At 41.1% G+C, this 16,463-nt stretch overlaps 1 protein-coding gene across 3 annotated transcripts in view; it reads left to right on the forward strand.

Annotated features, from left to right (window-relative positions):
- nlgn2b (neuroligin 2b) overlaps positions 1-15,451 on the forward strand; it is an 81,604-nt gene extending 66,153 nt beyond the window's left edge. For 2 of the 3 annotated variants that reach the window (XM_044139630.1, XM_044139631.1), the window contains exons 5-9: positions 1,226-1,411; positions 6,633-6,898; positions 7,017-7,170; positions 8,571-8,937; positions 10,956-15,451. In XM_044139630.1, coding sequence (XP_043995565.1) covers positions 1,226-1,411; positions 6,633-6,898; positions 7,017-7,170; positions 8,571-8,937; positions 10,956-11,886 — 1,904 coding nt within the window. In that variant the 3' untranslated portion in view covers positions 11,887-15,451. The remainder of the gene's footprint in view (positions 1-1,225; positions 1,412-6,632; positions 6,899-7,016; positions 7,171-8,570; positions 8,938-10,955) is intronic. The other variant, XM_044139632.1, reaches the window with a different exon arrangement.
- The last annotated feature ends 1,012 nt before the right edge of the window (positions 15,452-16,463 follow it).

Raw genomic sequence — 16,463 nt, forward strand, 5'->3', positions numbered from 1 at the left:
TAATACAGCTCATCAGCGACTGCCAGGACAGGAAGTGGCCAAATCAAACTTGGTATTTTCTCATTATTGCCGCTGCCGCTCTGAGGAGAATTCCCATCCAGTTTAGCAAAATCATTTTCCATGCGTTACTGTCAGCGAATAGTAATAGGCTTTGGAGAAAAAAAACCGGCACATTTGTCACTGCATGGGCAAAATAACTTTGAACCCATGCGGAGTACAGTAATGTACTCGGGGAAAGAACAAGGCATTCTGTTTGTGTGCGCGGCTCGCATTATGTTCGGTTTATTTTTCTCTTGTTGTGGGTGTGCACCTGCTGCGTAAATGTGTGTCCAGGAAGAAGGTGAAACACGCCTTCTGTTTCTCTCCTCCCCTCACTGCTAATACATATATATATATATATATATATATATATATATATATATATATATATATATATATATATATATATATATATATCCTGTGGGAGGATAATATATATATAAGATCCTGTGGGACTTCCAGATCCAGACAGACAAAATGGTGAGGGCGAACCAACCAGACATAGTCGTGGTGGATAAACAACAGAGGAAAGCCGTTGTGGTGGATGTGGCAATACCAAGTGACTGCAACATCAGGAAAAAGGAGCATGAGAAATACCAGGGCCTAAGGGAGGAACTGGAGAGGGCCTGGAAGGTGAAGACCACAGTGGTGCCTGTGGTCATCGGGACCCTCGGGGCAGTCACCCCCAAACTGGAACAGTGGCTACAACAGATCCCAGGAGCAACATCAGACATCTCAGTCCAGAAATGTGCAGTCCTAGGCACAGCCAAGATACTGCGCAGAACCCTCAAGCTCCCAGGCCTCTGGTAGAGGACCCGAGCTAAGAGGAAGAAGAATCACCACCCGCGGTGGGTGAGAAGGGAATTTTTATATTTTTATTTTATATATATATATATATATATATATATATATATATAAAATCTTTTTTTTATTTCAAACTGTGTCATGTTTTCAGAGAAATTTGGTAATTTTGCAAGGTTTTTCATGTGAAGTCTCTTCAGAGAGGCAGGGGTGGTGTTGTCCGTGAAAATGACAGGCGCAGCTTCCTGCTTGTATGGGATCATTCAGAAGATAAATGAATAATTTTAAAAAATTGTCTGACTTGTGTGACTGAATCTCCAACACGCTCCTCCATTCACACATAACCTGCGTCTTCTGTCTCTGTTTCTTCTTGTTTACCCTGCAGGATTTCTGAGCACGGGCGACCAATCTGCTAAGGGGAACTATGGTTTGTTGGACCAGATCCAAGCTCTGCGCTGGCTCAATGAAAACATTGAGCACTTTGGAGGAGACCCAGAAAGAATCACGATCTTTGGCTCCGGAGCCGGTGCTGCCTGTGTAAACCTTCTCATCCTGTCCCATCATTCTGAGGGTAAATTTCTTTTAGCATCACGGCCATGCTGCTTGTCAAAGGACGTTAGCGTTTTGGAAGAGGGTTTCGTTTTTGGGTGTTGTAATTGTTTTATTTAATGCCCGGCAAACAACCGATCAACATTTTTGTCAATGGAATAAAACGGATGTGATTTTGCCTGGATAGTATTTTATTTTCAGCCCCAGCACTCCTGTGTCAAACCTTTTTTTTTGTTGTTGCTGCAGTGACAGCTGGAGGTATTTTTGGGTGTATGTCTCTCCCAGCTTTGCACGTTCACAAACTGAACGTTTCGTCAGCTCATCTTTTCGAGAAGTAGCCCAAAGATCAGTCAGATTGCGCAGATGCGTGGTCAGTGTTCAAATCTCGCCACAGACTCTCAAATTAATTTAGGCCTAGACGTAGACCGGACCGCTTTCATGTGTTAATAATGACTCATTTTATTTTTAGGCGCCTTTGTAGACACTCAAGGACGCCGAACAAGAACAAGAAGTTAAAGAGAGGAAGTGCATAGAGAGAAAACAGGGAAGCTGAATAATGCAATAAAAATAAAATAAAACGCAGGGTGATGTGTAGCTAGTTTTCTGCCATGTGCAGTTCTCTTTGGTCACATCCGAGAAGGTCACCTTTTAGCACATGTTCGCCGTGTCCTTTTGACGGCCCGTGATAAACTGCAAATAGAACATTCTCTCACTCGTACTCTTCCATAAAAGCTAGCTTTGTGGAGTGTGTGATTGAAAGTTGTCCTTGCAAAAGGCTTTCCCGCCTGATTTCTGCAGCTCTCCAAAGTTACCCTGGGCCTCTTCGCTGCTTCCTCCTCCACTGTCCCAGCTAGTTACCGTAGATAGATGACCATGTCTTCTTTGGTCTGCAGACGCTCTTTAAATATTCTAGAGATTAAACAAAGCCTTGTGAGAAAGGCAGTGACTCAGGAGGCAGCAATTTGTCCTGTAAATTCAAACCTCACTCATTTCAGGGTTTTTTTTTTTATTTGCTCAACAAAGTTGAAATTATGCATCATCCTGTATTGGTCCAGTCATTGAAATCTGCACATGAAAAAGATCAACAGGTATAAACTTTAGTTGTTTTTTTTTTTGTTTGTTTTTTTCTTATAATCATCTAAGATATCTAAAAATTCTTTTCAAGTTTTGCTGAACAACTAAGGCTCTCCCCTCTTCAGATTAAACAGACGGATCTGCAGTTTAATCTCACCCGTTTGTTAGTGGGCGGCATTCAGAAGGATGTGTTTTATTCCGTGGAGGAAAAAGCTAGAGCTCTGCTCTCTTAGCGAGGAAGTCACAAGCTCACACGCGCAAACAAGCACGCACACGGCTACCATAGCTACACAGTAACCCGCGACGTGACTCAGACGCCGTGCTTCCCTTTAATCTCCAAGCAGATCCTGCGCAGCCTGAAGATTCACTGGGAGTCGTTGTCATATATGCTGCCTGATAAATATTTATCTGAGAACATAATACAGCTGAATAAAGCGATATCCATGTCGGCTCAACGTGACTAAGTTCGACTGTGGACCAAAACGCCCTTAAGCCATCTCTGTTGCTCCCGAGTGCTTCGTGATGAGGCGTTTACACTCAGGAGTTCTGCTTTTATCTCTTCTATAACAAACAGACACATGAGGTTTTTGAAGCCGAAATCTGAAACTTTTATGAGTTTACTCAAAAGAATCAGTTGGTCCAAGTCGCATTCGGTTAAATTATTTTTTTGTTGTTGCTTCAAAGTAGACAGGCTTTCCTATGATCATTTTCAAGGTAAGAAGTCATTTCACATTTCATCTGAAACTCCTTGATTTTACATTTAAAGTTATGAGTTTGAGGAGGATGAACATTTTGTGGGTATTTCTATAAAGTACAACGTTTCTCCCAAATCCAAACAACTCAAATATTTTTAATGGAATCACATATTTGCAAAGTGTCACTAACGATCTAAATCAGGGGGCGTCAAACTCATTTTTATTTTGGTACCGTATCAAAAATCCAAATGTTCTTAAAGGGCCGGTTGTGCCAGAATGTACTGACAAAATACTTTCAATTGCTAAAATTATTAATAAATAGCTGTTTCAGCATTTAATAAATGCTTCTTAAAAGGAAATGATTCAGCATTTTTTCAAACTGATTGAAAAACAATCCAAAAATCCATCCACTTTTTATTAATAGCTGTATTGGGCACAGACTATAACTTGACATCAAATAAGACTAAGGGAGCAGTCACTTCAATCCAATGTTTTTGGCCAAATTTGAAGAAAAAAAACCAAACAAATCTATGAAACCACAAAAAATATGGGGAAATTTTGATTTTGTGTGAATTTTGCAGATTTGTGAAAAACAGGAGGGAATTATTGATGGTCTAGAGAGCCACATAAAATGCTACAGCGGGCCAGATTTGGCCCCCGGGCCTTGAGTTTGAGGCATGTGATCTAAATAATTAAAAAAAGCAATGCTTTTGGAGATAAAATAGCTTTCAGTGCATTTGGTTGAATAAGACTGATTGCTGTTGGGCTTAATAAGGGGAATGATGTGTGTTTGTATTGGATTTCAACAGACTCTGGGGTGCAATGGTTACCATAAAAATACAATTTTTAAGAAATTTTTGCAGTGGTCTTAATTTTTTCTTTTTTATTATTATTTTTTTTTTGCAAAGCTGTTTATTACTCTGCACATTGAGAGTGCAGGACTCGAGTCAAATTCTTTAAATGAGTACACTTTATTGGCCAATAAAGCAGAAGTCTAGTAGATATACAGTATATGATGGACTGAAATAAAGTTTCTCATTTCATAAACTGATGAAGCACGATCCTCCTTTGAGTTATTAGGTAATCAGATACCCAAAGAGGGGAGAAGTGTCTGTAACAGCTGCAGGAAATTACTTGCTCAGCAATGTCTGTCCAACAAATTACGTTCAATCTCCTTGGTAGCGCATAAAACACGTAACATCTAAACTTTTATTGTCGGATGAGAAGTCGGAGTATCCAGTGGGTTTCATCCCATCTTCAACACAGAATCCTCGTATCACTTAGGATGAAGGACGTTCAGTTTGGTTACTGGTAACTACTTCTCCTCCACAATATATTTTATGTATTTTTGCTATAGAAAGTTGTAGCTCAGACTGTCTAAAGCTTTTTTTTTTTTTGACCAAAAGTTGAAAAGTGAAAATAGTAACCCGTCATTTTTGCACTTTCTGGTTCCAAGTTGAGGAATAAGTCCATTCAAAAATACAAACTTTACAAAAAAAAATAAAAAATGTTAAAAAAAATTACAAGGAATTTGAAGCAAAATGTAAAGAAATTAGGGATGACACAAGAAAAACATCCCTGCTAGCACTCTGTCCACTTTGAGTTGTGTTATTCAGAAAAGTCTGCCACGTGAGCCGGCAATCGCAAACTAAAGTCATCATTTCTCGCTATGCTGTTACTTGTCTGTAAACTGGGAATAAAATGAACTATAAAACTGGGTTTTGTTGAGTAAATTTATACTCTTGAAGTGGATAAATGAAATTTATGGAATGAAACTGACAGCCTCTCGTCTCTAAAACACCCACCAGATGTTTGTCCACTAATCCTCTCATGTGACAGTGTTTGCTGGAGCTGAGAGGTGAGAGAGAGAGAGAGAGAGAGAGAGACAGAGAGAGAGAGAATGGGACTCTAGACTTTTAGATTATTACTTTACTGTTAACCTTCACACTGACTCAGTGACCCAGGACAGATTAATAAAATGTATCTGCAAAAAGAAGCGAGTCCTCTGTGCGGTCAAGAGGGAAGAAATGCTCACAATAATCCTAAACTAAAACTTTTTCTTTTTTTATGTTACATTGGCTATCACATGTAGTTAAAAGATGTTTTCACCCCTGATTTGATCTAAACCATTCGATTGTAGCTCTGGTTCTTTGGGATAGCAAACATTCACTGCAATCTCAAGTCTTTAGCTGCTTGCTAAAGACTTGAATATATAGAGTATTTAACTCCATATATCTTCCCATCAACTAGCATGATGCTGCCACCATCTGGTCTTACAGTAAGGATGGCGTGTTCAGGATGATGTACAGTGTTCTTTGCTGCCACATAAAATTTAAAACTTCAGATCTGTGGTCTGTAACTTTACATCACTGTGCCTCTTAAAAACATTGGTCAAAAGCAATGAGGTTTTTTTCCCCTAATTTTATTGAGTGGAATCAGAGTAAAAGAGGGCTGAATATCAATGAATGTAGCATTTCTTTTAAAAAAAGATTTTTAGTTTTGTCAAACTGACAGTTATATTTGCTTTTACTTTCCAGGTATGGATTACTTTCTTCGTCTGTCACATAAAATCCTGATCAAATTCACTAAAGATGAAAGCTGTTGCTTGAAAAGCTTCTGTGAGCGCTCGCATAGACACACTTTTTGCGAGCTCAAGTTTGTTTTTTCATGTCAAAATGTCAGTGATAGTTTACCTTAAACCCGCGCAGTTTCGGAAAGCAGCAGCGCTAGTTTTTTACGGTTCTTGCTTTGCACAAACAAATGAAAGGAATACCGCATAAATTTGCTCGTTTGAACGTCAGCTGTAACAGCGCAGAGTGCGGCAAAGGGTTTTTCTCTTCTATTTTTTATTTTATTTTTTTTAAGAAGTACAACATGTTACGTGTTTGCAGAGGAGAGTCGAGATAAAGGAGCGGGGTTGGAGCTGCAGCTGAGAGGCTTTCTTAATTGATTTCACAGGGAGAGGAGCGGGGGTGGGGCACATGCAGAATATGAGGGTGGGGGTGGGGGGGTCTTAATTATTAATGACAGAATCTGCAGATAAAACAGAGGGACAGCAAGTCTTTTTACATAACAGTGCATCGGTGCAACAGTGCGAGGAGTTCTCGCTTCCTTTCAGTCTTTCGCGCTTCATCCAACCAGCCCACAGCTGGGTACGGAGTTCGTCACTGTTTTTCCCGCTGCCGACTCTCTCGCTGTATGTAATGGAAAACACTCCTTTTTTTTTTTTTCTCACTAATGTTCATAATGATCTTCTCCAGCTGTTAAAAGCAGCATGTTACGCGTCTCAGCCCGCTTTGTACATTATAGTCTTCAATTCCTTCTCCAGGATGTGCATTATTTAAAGCCCTCACACTGGAAGGCCTTAAAGGCCTCCTTAGTTGCCAAACAAACGGAAGGGAAGGGGGGGGTTAATGCTACTCAGGAGAGCATACATGTTGCATGTGTATTAATCTGTGGTTTTGCTTTGTGCAGGCCTGTTCCAGAGGGCCATCGCTCAGAGCGGCTCAGCCATCTCCAGCTGGTCGGTCAACTACCGACCTCTGACCTACACCAAGATTCTGGCCAAGAAGGTGGGCTGCACCCTGTTGGACATGGCAGAGCTGGTGGACTGTCTGCGGCGGAAGAGTTTCCGGGAGCTGGTGGACCAAGACATTCAGCCCGCCCGCTACCACATCGCTTTCGGGCCCGTGGTGGACGGGGACGTGGTGCCGGACGACCCGGAGATCCTCATGCAGCAGGTTGACGATGACTTCCTAACATCTGAAAAGATCCTACAGAACCGTGGCAGATTCTTGACGTTCCTTTGACAGTCGGTGTGTTTGGATTTACTGTCCTGTCCTGACGTGTGTTCTTCAGGGCGAGTTCCTCAACTATGACATCCTGCTGGGCGTCAACCAGGGAGAAGGCCTGAAGTTTGTGGATGACAGTGAAGGAGAAGATGGGATCTCTGCAGCTTCGTTCGACTACACGATTTCAAACTTCGTGGACAACCTGTATGGATACCCTGATGGTCAGATCACAATCTCTCTTACCTTATCATGGCTAACTAGTCCCACGCTGATATCTGTATCTTTTTCCTCTTTCGCAGTTTTCTTCGTAGTTTCCAATTATAGCAAATATTGGAATCAAAATGCAGAGAAGGTCTTTGAAAAACTTGTCATATTGCAGCAGAAATAATATGAATGAATTTTCTGACGCAGCATCTTATCGGTCTCCCATAATCAGACAAATGTTGACTCCAATAACAGTTCTTAAGTTCAGTTGCTTATGCTCACCTCCAAATAGTTCGCCATCGTAGTGTCCTGATCGCTGGCGTTGCCGTTCTTTTTCAGATACTCTGCAGGAGATTTGGTTTAGTCCTTGAGGTCGTTGTCCTTTTGTTAACTTTCTCCACCCAGAGGTTCTAGGGCTGGTGCTTATTCTGCTGACTAAGTATCCAAGTGTTTTAATTCATCTCTACAATTTTTCTTCCTAAGAAGGCAGTTTCCTTGTTGACACTGTCACAGTGCACCTTTTTTAAAAAATTTGTGCATGCCACAATATTAACACGTCAACCTGAAGAGAGGGCTATGTGTGTAAAATGGCAGCTCTTGCGAGACAAAATGAAATAAAACGATGGATGGATGACAAATTTAGATTTGATTCTCACAGAGACTCTGACTCTCAGCTACATGAGTCGTTTAACTGGCGCAGTGCCAATAAAAAATATTTTTGGGTAGAATTTTTTTAGAGCAGCTTTAAACAGCAAGTGATATTTGGAAACATTTCAGAAAACTGAGCAGATCAGCAACAGAAGCACCGTTAGAGGGTTGTTACACACACTTGAAGCTGGATTTATTAACCCCATTTGACAAAGTTAAAAGACTGATGCTGTTAAAGACCTAAAGACTGATTCTGTCAAAAAATGGCCTTTCTGGATCGAATCGCCCAATTTTGCGACTGAACAAATGGTTTGACATTTAATGTTAGGAAATACAGAGGAGTTATCTTTTGCAAAGTAAGCTCAAATCATCAACTATCCACCACCGTGTTTAATTTTTAATAGGCTGGATGGTTCCCAAATGTCTCGACTCTTTTCCTGTCACAGCAAAATACAATTTTTTTATATGCTTTGTGGTTTGTTTCAATCCAGCGCTGTACTGCCACCAACTTTTTAAAAAGAAAAGGTTTTCTCTTGCCTATTGTTTCAACTTTCGAACAACTTCACCATAATCCCTCAGTCTTTTGTTCACAATCCTTACCCTTTAACACGCTAATTAAGATCAATACATTTACTGCATATTTGATACTTTTCCTTATTATTATTTAATCAAATAAATAAAATGCCTCCATTTTACAATGAGAAACATGTTGCTACAGACACTCTGGCATTAAATGATTGCTTACATTGAATTTTGTTTTCTTTCCAAGGTAAAGATATCCTAAGGGAAACCATAAAGTTCATGTACACAGACTGGGCCGACAGGGACAACAGCGACATGCGCAGGAAGACCCTCCTGGCTTTGTTCACAGACCACCAGTGGGTGGCCCCGGCCGTCGCCACAGCCAAGCTCCACGCGGAGTTCCAGTCGCCCGTCTTCTTCTACACGTTCCACCACCACTGTCAGACGGAGGCACGACCGGACTGGGCGGACGCCGCTCATGGAGACGAGATCCCGTACGTGTTCGGGATTCCCATGGTGGGAGCCACTGATCTTTTCCCCTGTAACTTCTCCAAGAACGATATAATGCTCAGTGCTGTGGTCATGACCTACTGGACCAACTTCGCAAAGACAGGGTAGGTAAAAGACCAAAATGTAGAAAGATTGAACTATATAGTGCCACGTTTATAGCTTATTGACTCACCGGGTAAAGTTGTGTAGGGCAATGAAATTACTGATTAGATGTTTAGGAATCATTTCTGTGAAGATTTGGTCACAGGTCACTGATTTTAGGGACTTTCTTTTTACCCACAATATTAAATTCTTTGCAAGAGCAAGTTTTGGAGATGTTTTTATCATCGTCTTCATAAAGTCCCTTAACATGCTTAGTGATAGATTACACATCAACCTTCATTAGGCTTTTTGCTTGCAGTTCCACTTGTTTGAAGCTTGTTATTTGCTGCTCTAAGTTTAGGTGCTAATATTTATGAATGGTGCTGCGTGTTACACTCGTGTGATGTTGGTGGAAGATGAGCTTAGCAGCAAAACTGGTATTCTGTCTGATCTCATGAGGAAGAGAAGCTTTTTATGATTAAACACTTTGCATTAACTCTGGCTTGCATGGATTTTATTAATGTTTCCCACTCGTTTTTTTATAATCGACTTTTCCCATGGTGTTTGTTTCTTTCTAATCACTTTAGCAACACGAGCGAACATGAACAAGCATCAATGTACTCGATACCCTAAAAAGCGTGGAACAGCTGTTTCCTGGAATACTTCATAATTATGCAGATAACACTTTGTGGCACTTTCCTTTGAAGTCAAGTCTTGTTCAAATTCTGAGCATTTCATTTGTGTAACACTTTAATCAGTTAATCGTGTGGCAGGACTACAGCAAATGACATCATGAATGTACAGACACATAATCAGGAGCTTCTGTTAAGATTCTTGTCAGAACGAGGCATGCATGATCAGATCTGCCACTGCTTACTGTGTTACTCAAAGATTTACAACATATTGGTATCTTTGTGTTCTCAATCAGGTCTTAAACCCAAATAAAAAAAAAATATTTAAACAGATTTTTTTATATATATATCTTTGATCTAAAAGAGGACTTGAGAATGCTATTAGCATACAATTAGCTGCATGTGCAGATCTGGCGAGATGTTTTCATCCAAAGTCACCTTTGAGAACTTTTCACTGGTTTGTTTTAACCATTCCGTTTCCATAGAGGAATAGCTATACCACTTACATCCTTTTCTAAAATGATTTTCTAAAACAAGAACTGGTTGCCAGCGTTTTAGTTTATTCTGGCTTTCCTGGAAGTCGCACTGGGTCAAAGTGCGACTTTGCAAGTTTTGATATTTGCTTAAATGTGCCGCAGCAACTCATAACACATTTTGCCTCTTCATGAAACGTAAACGAAAATGGTGTGCCGTGAGATGTTAGCGGTTTGAACCATTCCTGCCGCAAGTGTGAGACTCACGCGTTTATTTTGGTTGTGTTTAACCAGAAAACCCTTCACTACATTCAGCCTGATGCTTTCGGAGCTATCTCGGGTCTATTTGCATTCACATATGCATTTGAATCGCACTAGAGTTCACTTGTGCCTAATCGAGACTCATGTTTTTAGTTGGAACAGAGTTTGCATCAGAGTTCGATGGGTCATTCACACCTCCTGAATTTCTAGGCAAACAAACTAGAATTTGCTTAAACTGGACTAAACAGGGCTGGTGGGAATGCATCCTTATACATTTCTGATTTAATCAGGCTAACATTGAGCTTATGGAATAACCCAAATGTCACTGCTGTTAAAAATGTATTGACAAAGATGAAAAGCCAGGCAAGTAGCTGAAGACCATGCAATTTGTATGAACTCTATCAATTCTGTCAAGGAGAGTTGTCAAATATCCAGCAAGAATAACACCAGAAGCTTGTTCACTGCTACAAAAGTGTGTGGTTTCTGCAGTTTGTCCATGTCTCAGGAAGCAACAAATTCCATAACAGCAAAACAAAATGTCCTCCAAAAAACACTGGCATGAATTTGAACTTCTTTGATAGACCAGACGTCTATCTGTTTAGAAACAGTGAATAATAGCAACTGTTATCTAACACAAAAAAAACAACTCTTGAATCTCTTCTTTTTCTGTTCCAGGGATCCTAATCTGCCTGTTCCTCAGGACACAACATTCATTCACACTAAGCCTAACCGCTTCGAGGAGGTGATTTGGACCAAATTCAGCTCCAAAGATAAGCAGTACTTGCATATTGGCCTGAAGCCACGTGTCAGAGATAACTACCGTGCCAATAAGGTTGCTTTTTGGCTTGAGCTTGTGCCGCATCTCCACAGCCTGCACGAAGAACTCTTAAACGCAGTCACAACTCGACTGCCGACTGGAGGCACCGGCCGACGCAAGGTGCCTCCTCCCGTCAACTCTTTGCCGCAAAAACCACCGGTGTCCACCTACCCGTCGGAACCTGACCCCGACAGCTCAGAGAGACCCCGCCCCACTCCCTTCCCAAGTGAGACGAGGGACTACTCCACTGAGCTGAGCGTGACAGTGGCCGTCGGAGCGTCGCTCCTCTTCCTGAACGTGCTGGCTTTCGCCGCACTTTACTACAAACGGGATAAGCGCCACGAACTCATGCAGAGGCGTCACCGCCGGCTCTCCCCGCAACGTGGCACAACAATGGGCATGGGGGTCGGCATGGGAGTTGTGGGTGCCCCACCGCACAACGACCTGGCGCTCAGTCAGGAGGAGGAGCTGATGTCACTGCAGATGAAGCAGCAGAGGGTGGAGCTGGAGCACGGGACACCCCTCCCTTCCCGTGCCCTCCACGGCGACCTGGAACCTCTTCGTCCTCCCGTGTGTCCCCCTGACTACACGCTGGCGCTGAGGCGGGCACCGGAGGACGTGCCACTGATGACCGCCAACACCATCACCATGATCCCCAGTACCATCAGCAGCATCCAACCGCTCCACCCCTTTAACACTTACCCACCTGTCCCGGCCCCTTCATCAACACCTGTGCCCAGCCACAGCAACAATGCCCTGCCTCACCAACACTCTACTACCCGCGTATAGGACCAGGCACAAGCTCCGCTACTCCTCTGGGCTCACCAAGATGCACCACACAAACTGCTCCATTCCAACTTCACCTGTTTTCCCCCCTCAACCTTCTTTGCCGTCTTCACATCTTCGTCCTCATCAAGCCCTCAGATAAAGCTGCAGTTTGTAAGATTTGAAGCGGTGAAATACCTCTAAGCTACGATCACATCTTAACGGGGGACCGGATCGAGGAAGCACCCTTGTCATCACGCTTTTTCGTGTAATAGCTCAGTGAAAATTCGGTGCTTAGGAAAGGTCGCCCGGTCACGCCGCGCTAGGCCCGTAGCTCCCTCGAACAGGTGTCGTAATCAGTCAGACGTTTAACGTGGAGTTGGGTTGTTTGGCACACACGTTTCCCTTCGTGTCAGTGTGGAGCAATGTTTAACAAAGAGTACAAACACACATTGTCATTCATTTAGGGAGAAGATGATACAGTAGCAAACAGCTTTGTGCGAGGCAGCATATGTCCCAGCAAGCTGTCTGTCATGAAGCGCTGGTTTCTTGAAGCTTACAAATTGCAGCTTTAAAAAGGCCCAATCTGGAAGGGGGATTTGGCACCCCATACAGAGCTGTGTGCTCCAGCAGCTGTCTCTGCATTGTGATTTTAGAGATTATTGTATAGTGTGAAATATACTGCCGAGGCTGGGAATAGAACTGACGTTTTGACAGCCACATATGACTAAATCTACTTTGGATCCATTTACAATATTCACAGTGGTTTGGAAAAGTGTCTGTACCCCTTGACCGTTTTCACGTTTTGTCACGATGAATCCACAAACTTTAACAATTTCTATTAAGATTTTATTTGATAGACCGACATAAAGTAATATCTAATTGTGGGTGGAAGAAAAATAACGCATGGTGATAAAAATCTAAGAAGTGTGCTGAAATTATTTTAAGTCTTGCCATGGATTGACATTTTGGACAACATACCTTAATTTTGGAACAAGTTCCACATTATTATTATCATTTAGTATTATAATCTTATCGGATTTTTTTTTACAGAAATTTAAAACAGTAATACAATTGTATTTTTCATGTGTTTGTTGTGTTAGGTCATTGGCAGTGCATGATTTATAAATTTGTACTTTGAAATATTAACAAAAAGGAGTCAGTGAATTACAAGTGGAGTAGAGGAAAGTCCAATTTTTTTCACCAGTCTTGATCTCAAAATCCAAAATGCCTGCGGTGCATAAAAAGATGTTTTCTGTCAAAATTTAAAAATATATATATATATAATTTGTACTTCTATATTGAATCACTGCACTCAGTCACAGACACACAGCAGGTTCCCTACAATCTCCTTTAGGGAAGAAGTTACTGCAGTGAAATATGACTTCAGCTTGTATTATTAATAGCAGTTTTTATGCTTAATTCCTGGGTTATTATTCGATTACCAAATAATTGGAAAAGTTGTAAAAAGGTTTTGACTTCAGCTAGTTAAACAGCACAAGTTGTGAGAAAGGTACCACCAGTGGTGGTTGTATTGTGCATATCCTCCACATGCAACACTTTCAGACTTTTCTAATTTTTTATTTATTTTTTTTTTAAATGGAACACCATGTACAATTTGCCTTCCGCTCTGTAACAGAGGCTGCTTTGTGTTGGTCCGTAAAACAAAAATCCCACAATGTGGAAATACTTCTGCCAACAGTATATAAGCTCTTTTTTTTTCTTTTTTTTTTTAAGATGTACTTAATTTCAGGATTTTATTGATAGTTAACAGAAAGAAAAGACTTACAGAGAGAAAAGGACAAGACAGTAGCTGCTCATGCTCATGCTAGGTCTACCGCGGCGGCACGCAAAGACCCACAATGCATTTCAAATTCAGTTTAAAAACAATGAAACATGTCTATTTTTGGGGTGCAATAGGGGTGCAAATGTCTTCAGATTTCCAGATTGGGACTTGACCTGTCAGGCCTCGCAGAAAGTAGCTGAACCCCATTCAGCAGGACGCGGCCTGGAATCCAGGCTGCCCATAAGAACTCACCGCGTCCACACCCTCCCAGGCTCCACTCACGTCCATCACTTTCTTTGTTCCACACTCATTATCTCTGTCTCTTTCCTCCACCTCAGATCAAGTGACTCCTCCCCACGCTTTTGCCGCCGTTCCGTCCTCCTGCCCATGCATCCACTCTTGTAGCTCTTTTTTTTTTCTTGCGTCCTCCTTCTTTCAGTCACTTCTAGACTCTTTTTTCTTTTTTTCCTTTTAGAGTCTTTTATACAAAAAAAAAAAGAAAAACAGAAATGTAAATGATGTATTATTAATAAATTGTAAGGATATGAATGAAAAAAACAAAACAAAAAAGATATTCTGATATCTCGTTTTTACCAGCATTCTTGGTGCCAAGTACTGTGATGAAGTTCCTTTTTGGCCGGCGTCCGGTGGACCGCTTGCCGAGGTCCGTCCTGACTGTATCTCATGAAAAAAAACAAAAAAAACAACAAAAACAAACAAGGAGTCTCCATCAAAAGAAAGTGCCAACCCCTTTATCTTTCATTTCAAACCACACACACACACACGCCCACACACACTTTGTGTTTTATTTACACTCAATGTTGCACTGTGGCTGGTCTCTTCTATAAAGGGAAATCAGATTCAATATATCCTCATTTAGAAGAAGAAAATATATAAAGTTTTTTTAACTACTTTGCTGTGTGGGATAGTTGCATGATTTATTTGTGTGGGGCAGAGTTTTTCATTTCAATCATTTCGATTGCCTTGTTTGGTTATTTCCCATTGAATTGTTTTGCTTTTGGAAATATTTCATTTTCTATTTTAATATCAGCTGCACTTTGTGGTACTTCGGAAAGTATTAAAGTATTAAAGAGATGAATATTGTGTAAAGCTATGATTATAACAAAGAGAGTAAATATTTCCTCTTTATTTTATTCTGTTTTTTTTTTCTTTTTGCCATTTACTAACACCGCGGCTGTGCCACAAGACTACCAGAGACTGATGAAAGCCTTGTTTTATTTTTAATCCCCCCATTTTTTTCTTTTTTTTTCTTTTAAAGCTGTCAAGTTTGCACAGTCGCTGTCTCTCAGTCTCATAGAAGAAAGCACTTTTTATGTTACAAAAAGAAAAACAGAGACATGACTTCTTCACATGAAAAATCCAAGCAAGGTTCATGTATGTGACTGATATTAAGTTAATGCTTCAAGCATCTGAGGACGACTCAGTTGTTCTTCTTTTCTTTTTTTCTTTTTTTTTGTCGTCTCATGGTTTTCGCTTCGGCACGGCGGGTGAAAAGAAAATATATATTTATGGTAAAACAAAAAACACAACAAACAAACAAAAAAAACAAAAACGATGAGAGCCTTGTATGATTGTGTCACTTGTTTTGCACAACTGAACACAAGGATGGGTTGTATCCTGGACAATATTTGGGGGGGGGGATGGAAAAAAAAGGAGAAAACAAAAGAGGAAAAACTGTGACATTAGGACAACACTGGAGAAGCAGTGACTCACTGGTGACGACGACAAAACGGTCTGGGTGATCCGTCAAATGCGCAGAGGATGCATTGGGGAAGGAGATGGGTGTTGGGGGAGGAGGGAATCCTGATTAAACAAGACGTTACTCACACCTTGCACCAGAAAAAGCGAGGCGACTGGGGTTAGCGTCTGCAACGTCCTGCGTCCCTCCCCCCCCGCGTGCTTAGGATGTCGACGCTCCCGGATCCAGACTGCCATCCCTCACGCTGGGCTGGAGCGAGCTGGGAGGACGAAAAAACCAACAAAGAGAACCACACAAACTGAACTCTATTTTTAATTTTTAAGTGTACGAGATCAAACTGGAATTTGTAAATATTATGTTTGTCGTTTGGTTTGGAGTGACTGGCCGGATCTTTTTTCTTTGAGACAGCAGGTGCAAGTTTAGATGTCTTAACATGATTTCAACGCTCATGCACACGTAGCCGGTTTGATCAGCCGTTGTTTACAATGTCTTGCGAAACTATTTGTAGGGCGACCCCCACTGCGCCCCCCCTGAACTTGTCACATTGCAGCCACAAGTTTCCATGTAGGAATCTCACTCAATACACCAACACAAACTGTAATTGTGAAGTGGAAAGGAAAATTCTAAATGATTTACAATTTTTTTTTTCACAATTGTGAATTTTGGCATGCGTTTGTATTCAGCCTGCTCTGATTCAGGTCATTGTAGAACCAGTTTTTTGAGATATTCTCTACCAGTTTTGCACAGATTTACAAGAACATTCAGGTCTGGATTTTTTATTGTTTTTTTAATTCATTCTTTAAAACTAAGTAATGCCGACATACAGTAGTTCTTGGTTTTTATTGAAACCTTCACCCCAGTTTTATGTCTTCTGTAGCCTCAAACAGGTTCAACTGACTTTTACGAACTATGTGTCTTCTGAGCACTGGTGGTTGAGTCTGTGTTTTATTTAGGGGCATCAGAGTAAAGGCTGCATGCCACCATTTGGTCTATTTTTCCGATTCTTATTGGTTAATACCATTAATCCTTTAGCTTGGTGGTGTTCCATCGCAATAAATCCCAATCAAATGCATCGAAGTTTGTGATTGTAATGTA

The sequence above is a fragment of the Gambusia affinis genome, linkage group LG15 (genome assembly GCF_019740435.1).
Source record: "Gambusia affinis linkage group LG15, SWU_Gaff_1.0, whole genome shotgun sequence".
NCBI classification, from domain to species: domain Eukaryota; kingdom Metazoa; phylum Chordata; class Actinopteri; order Cyprinodontiformes; family Poeciliidae; genus Gambusia; species Gambusia affinis.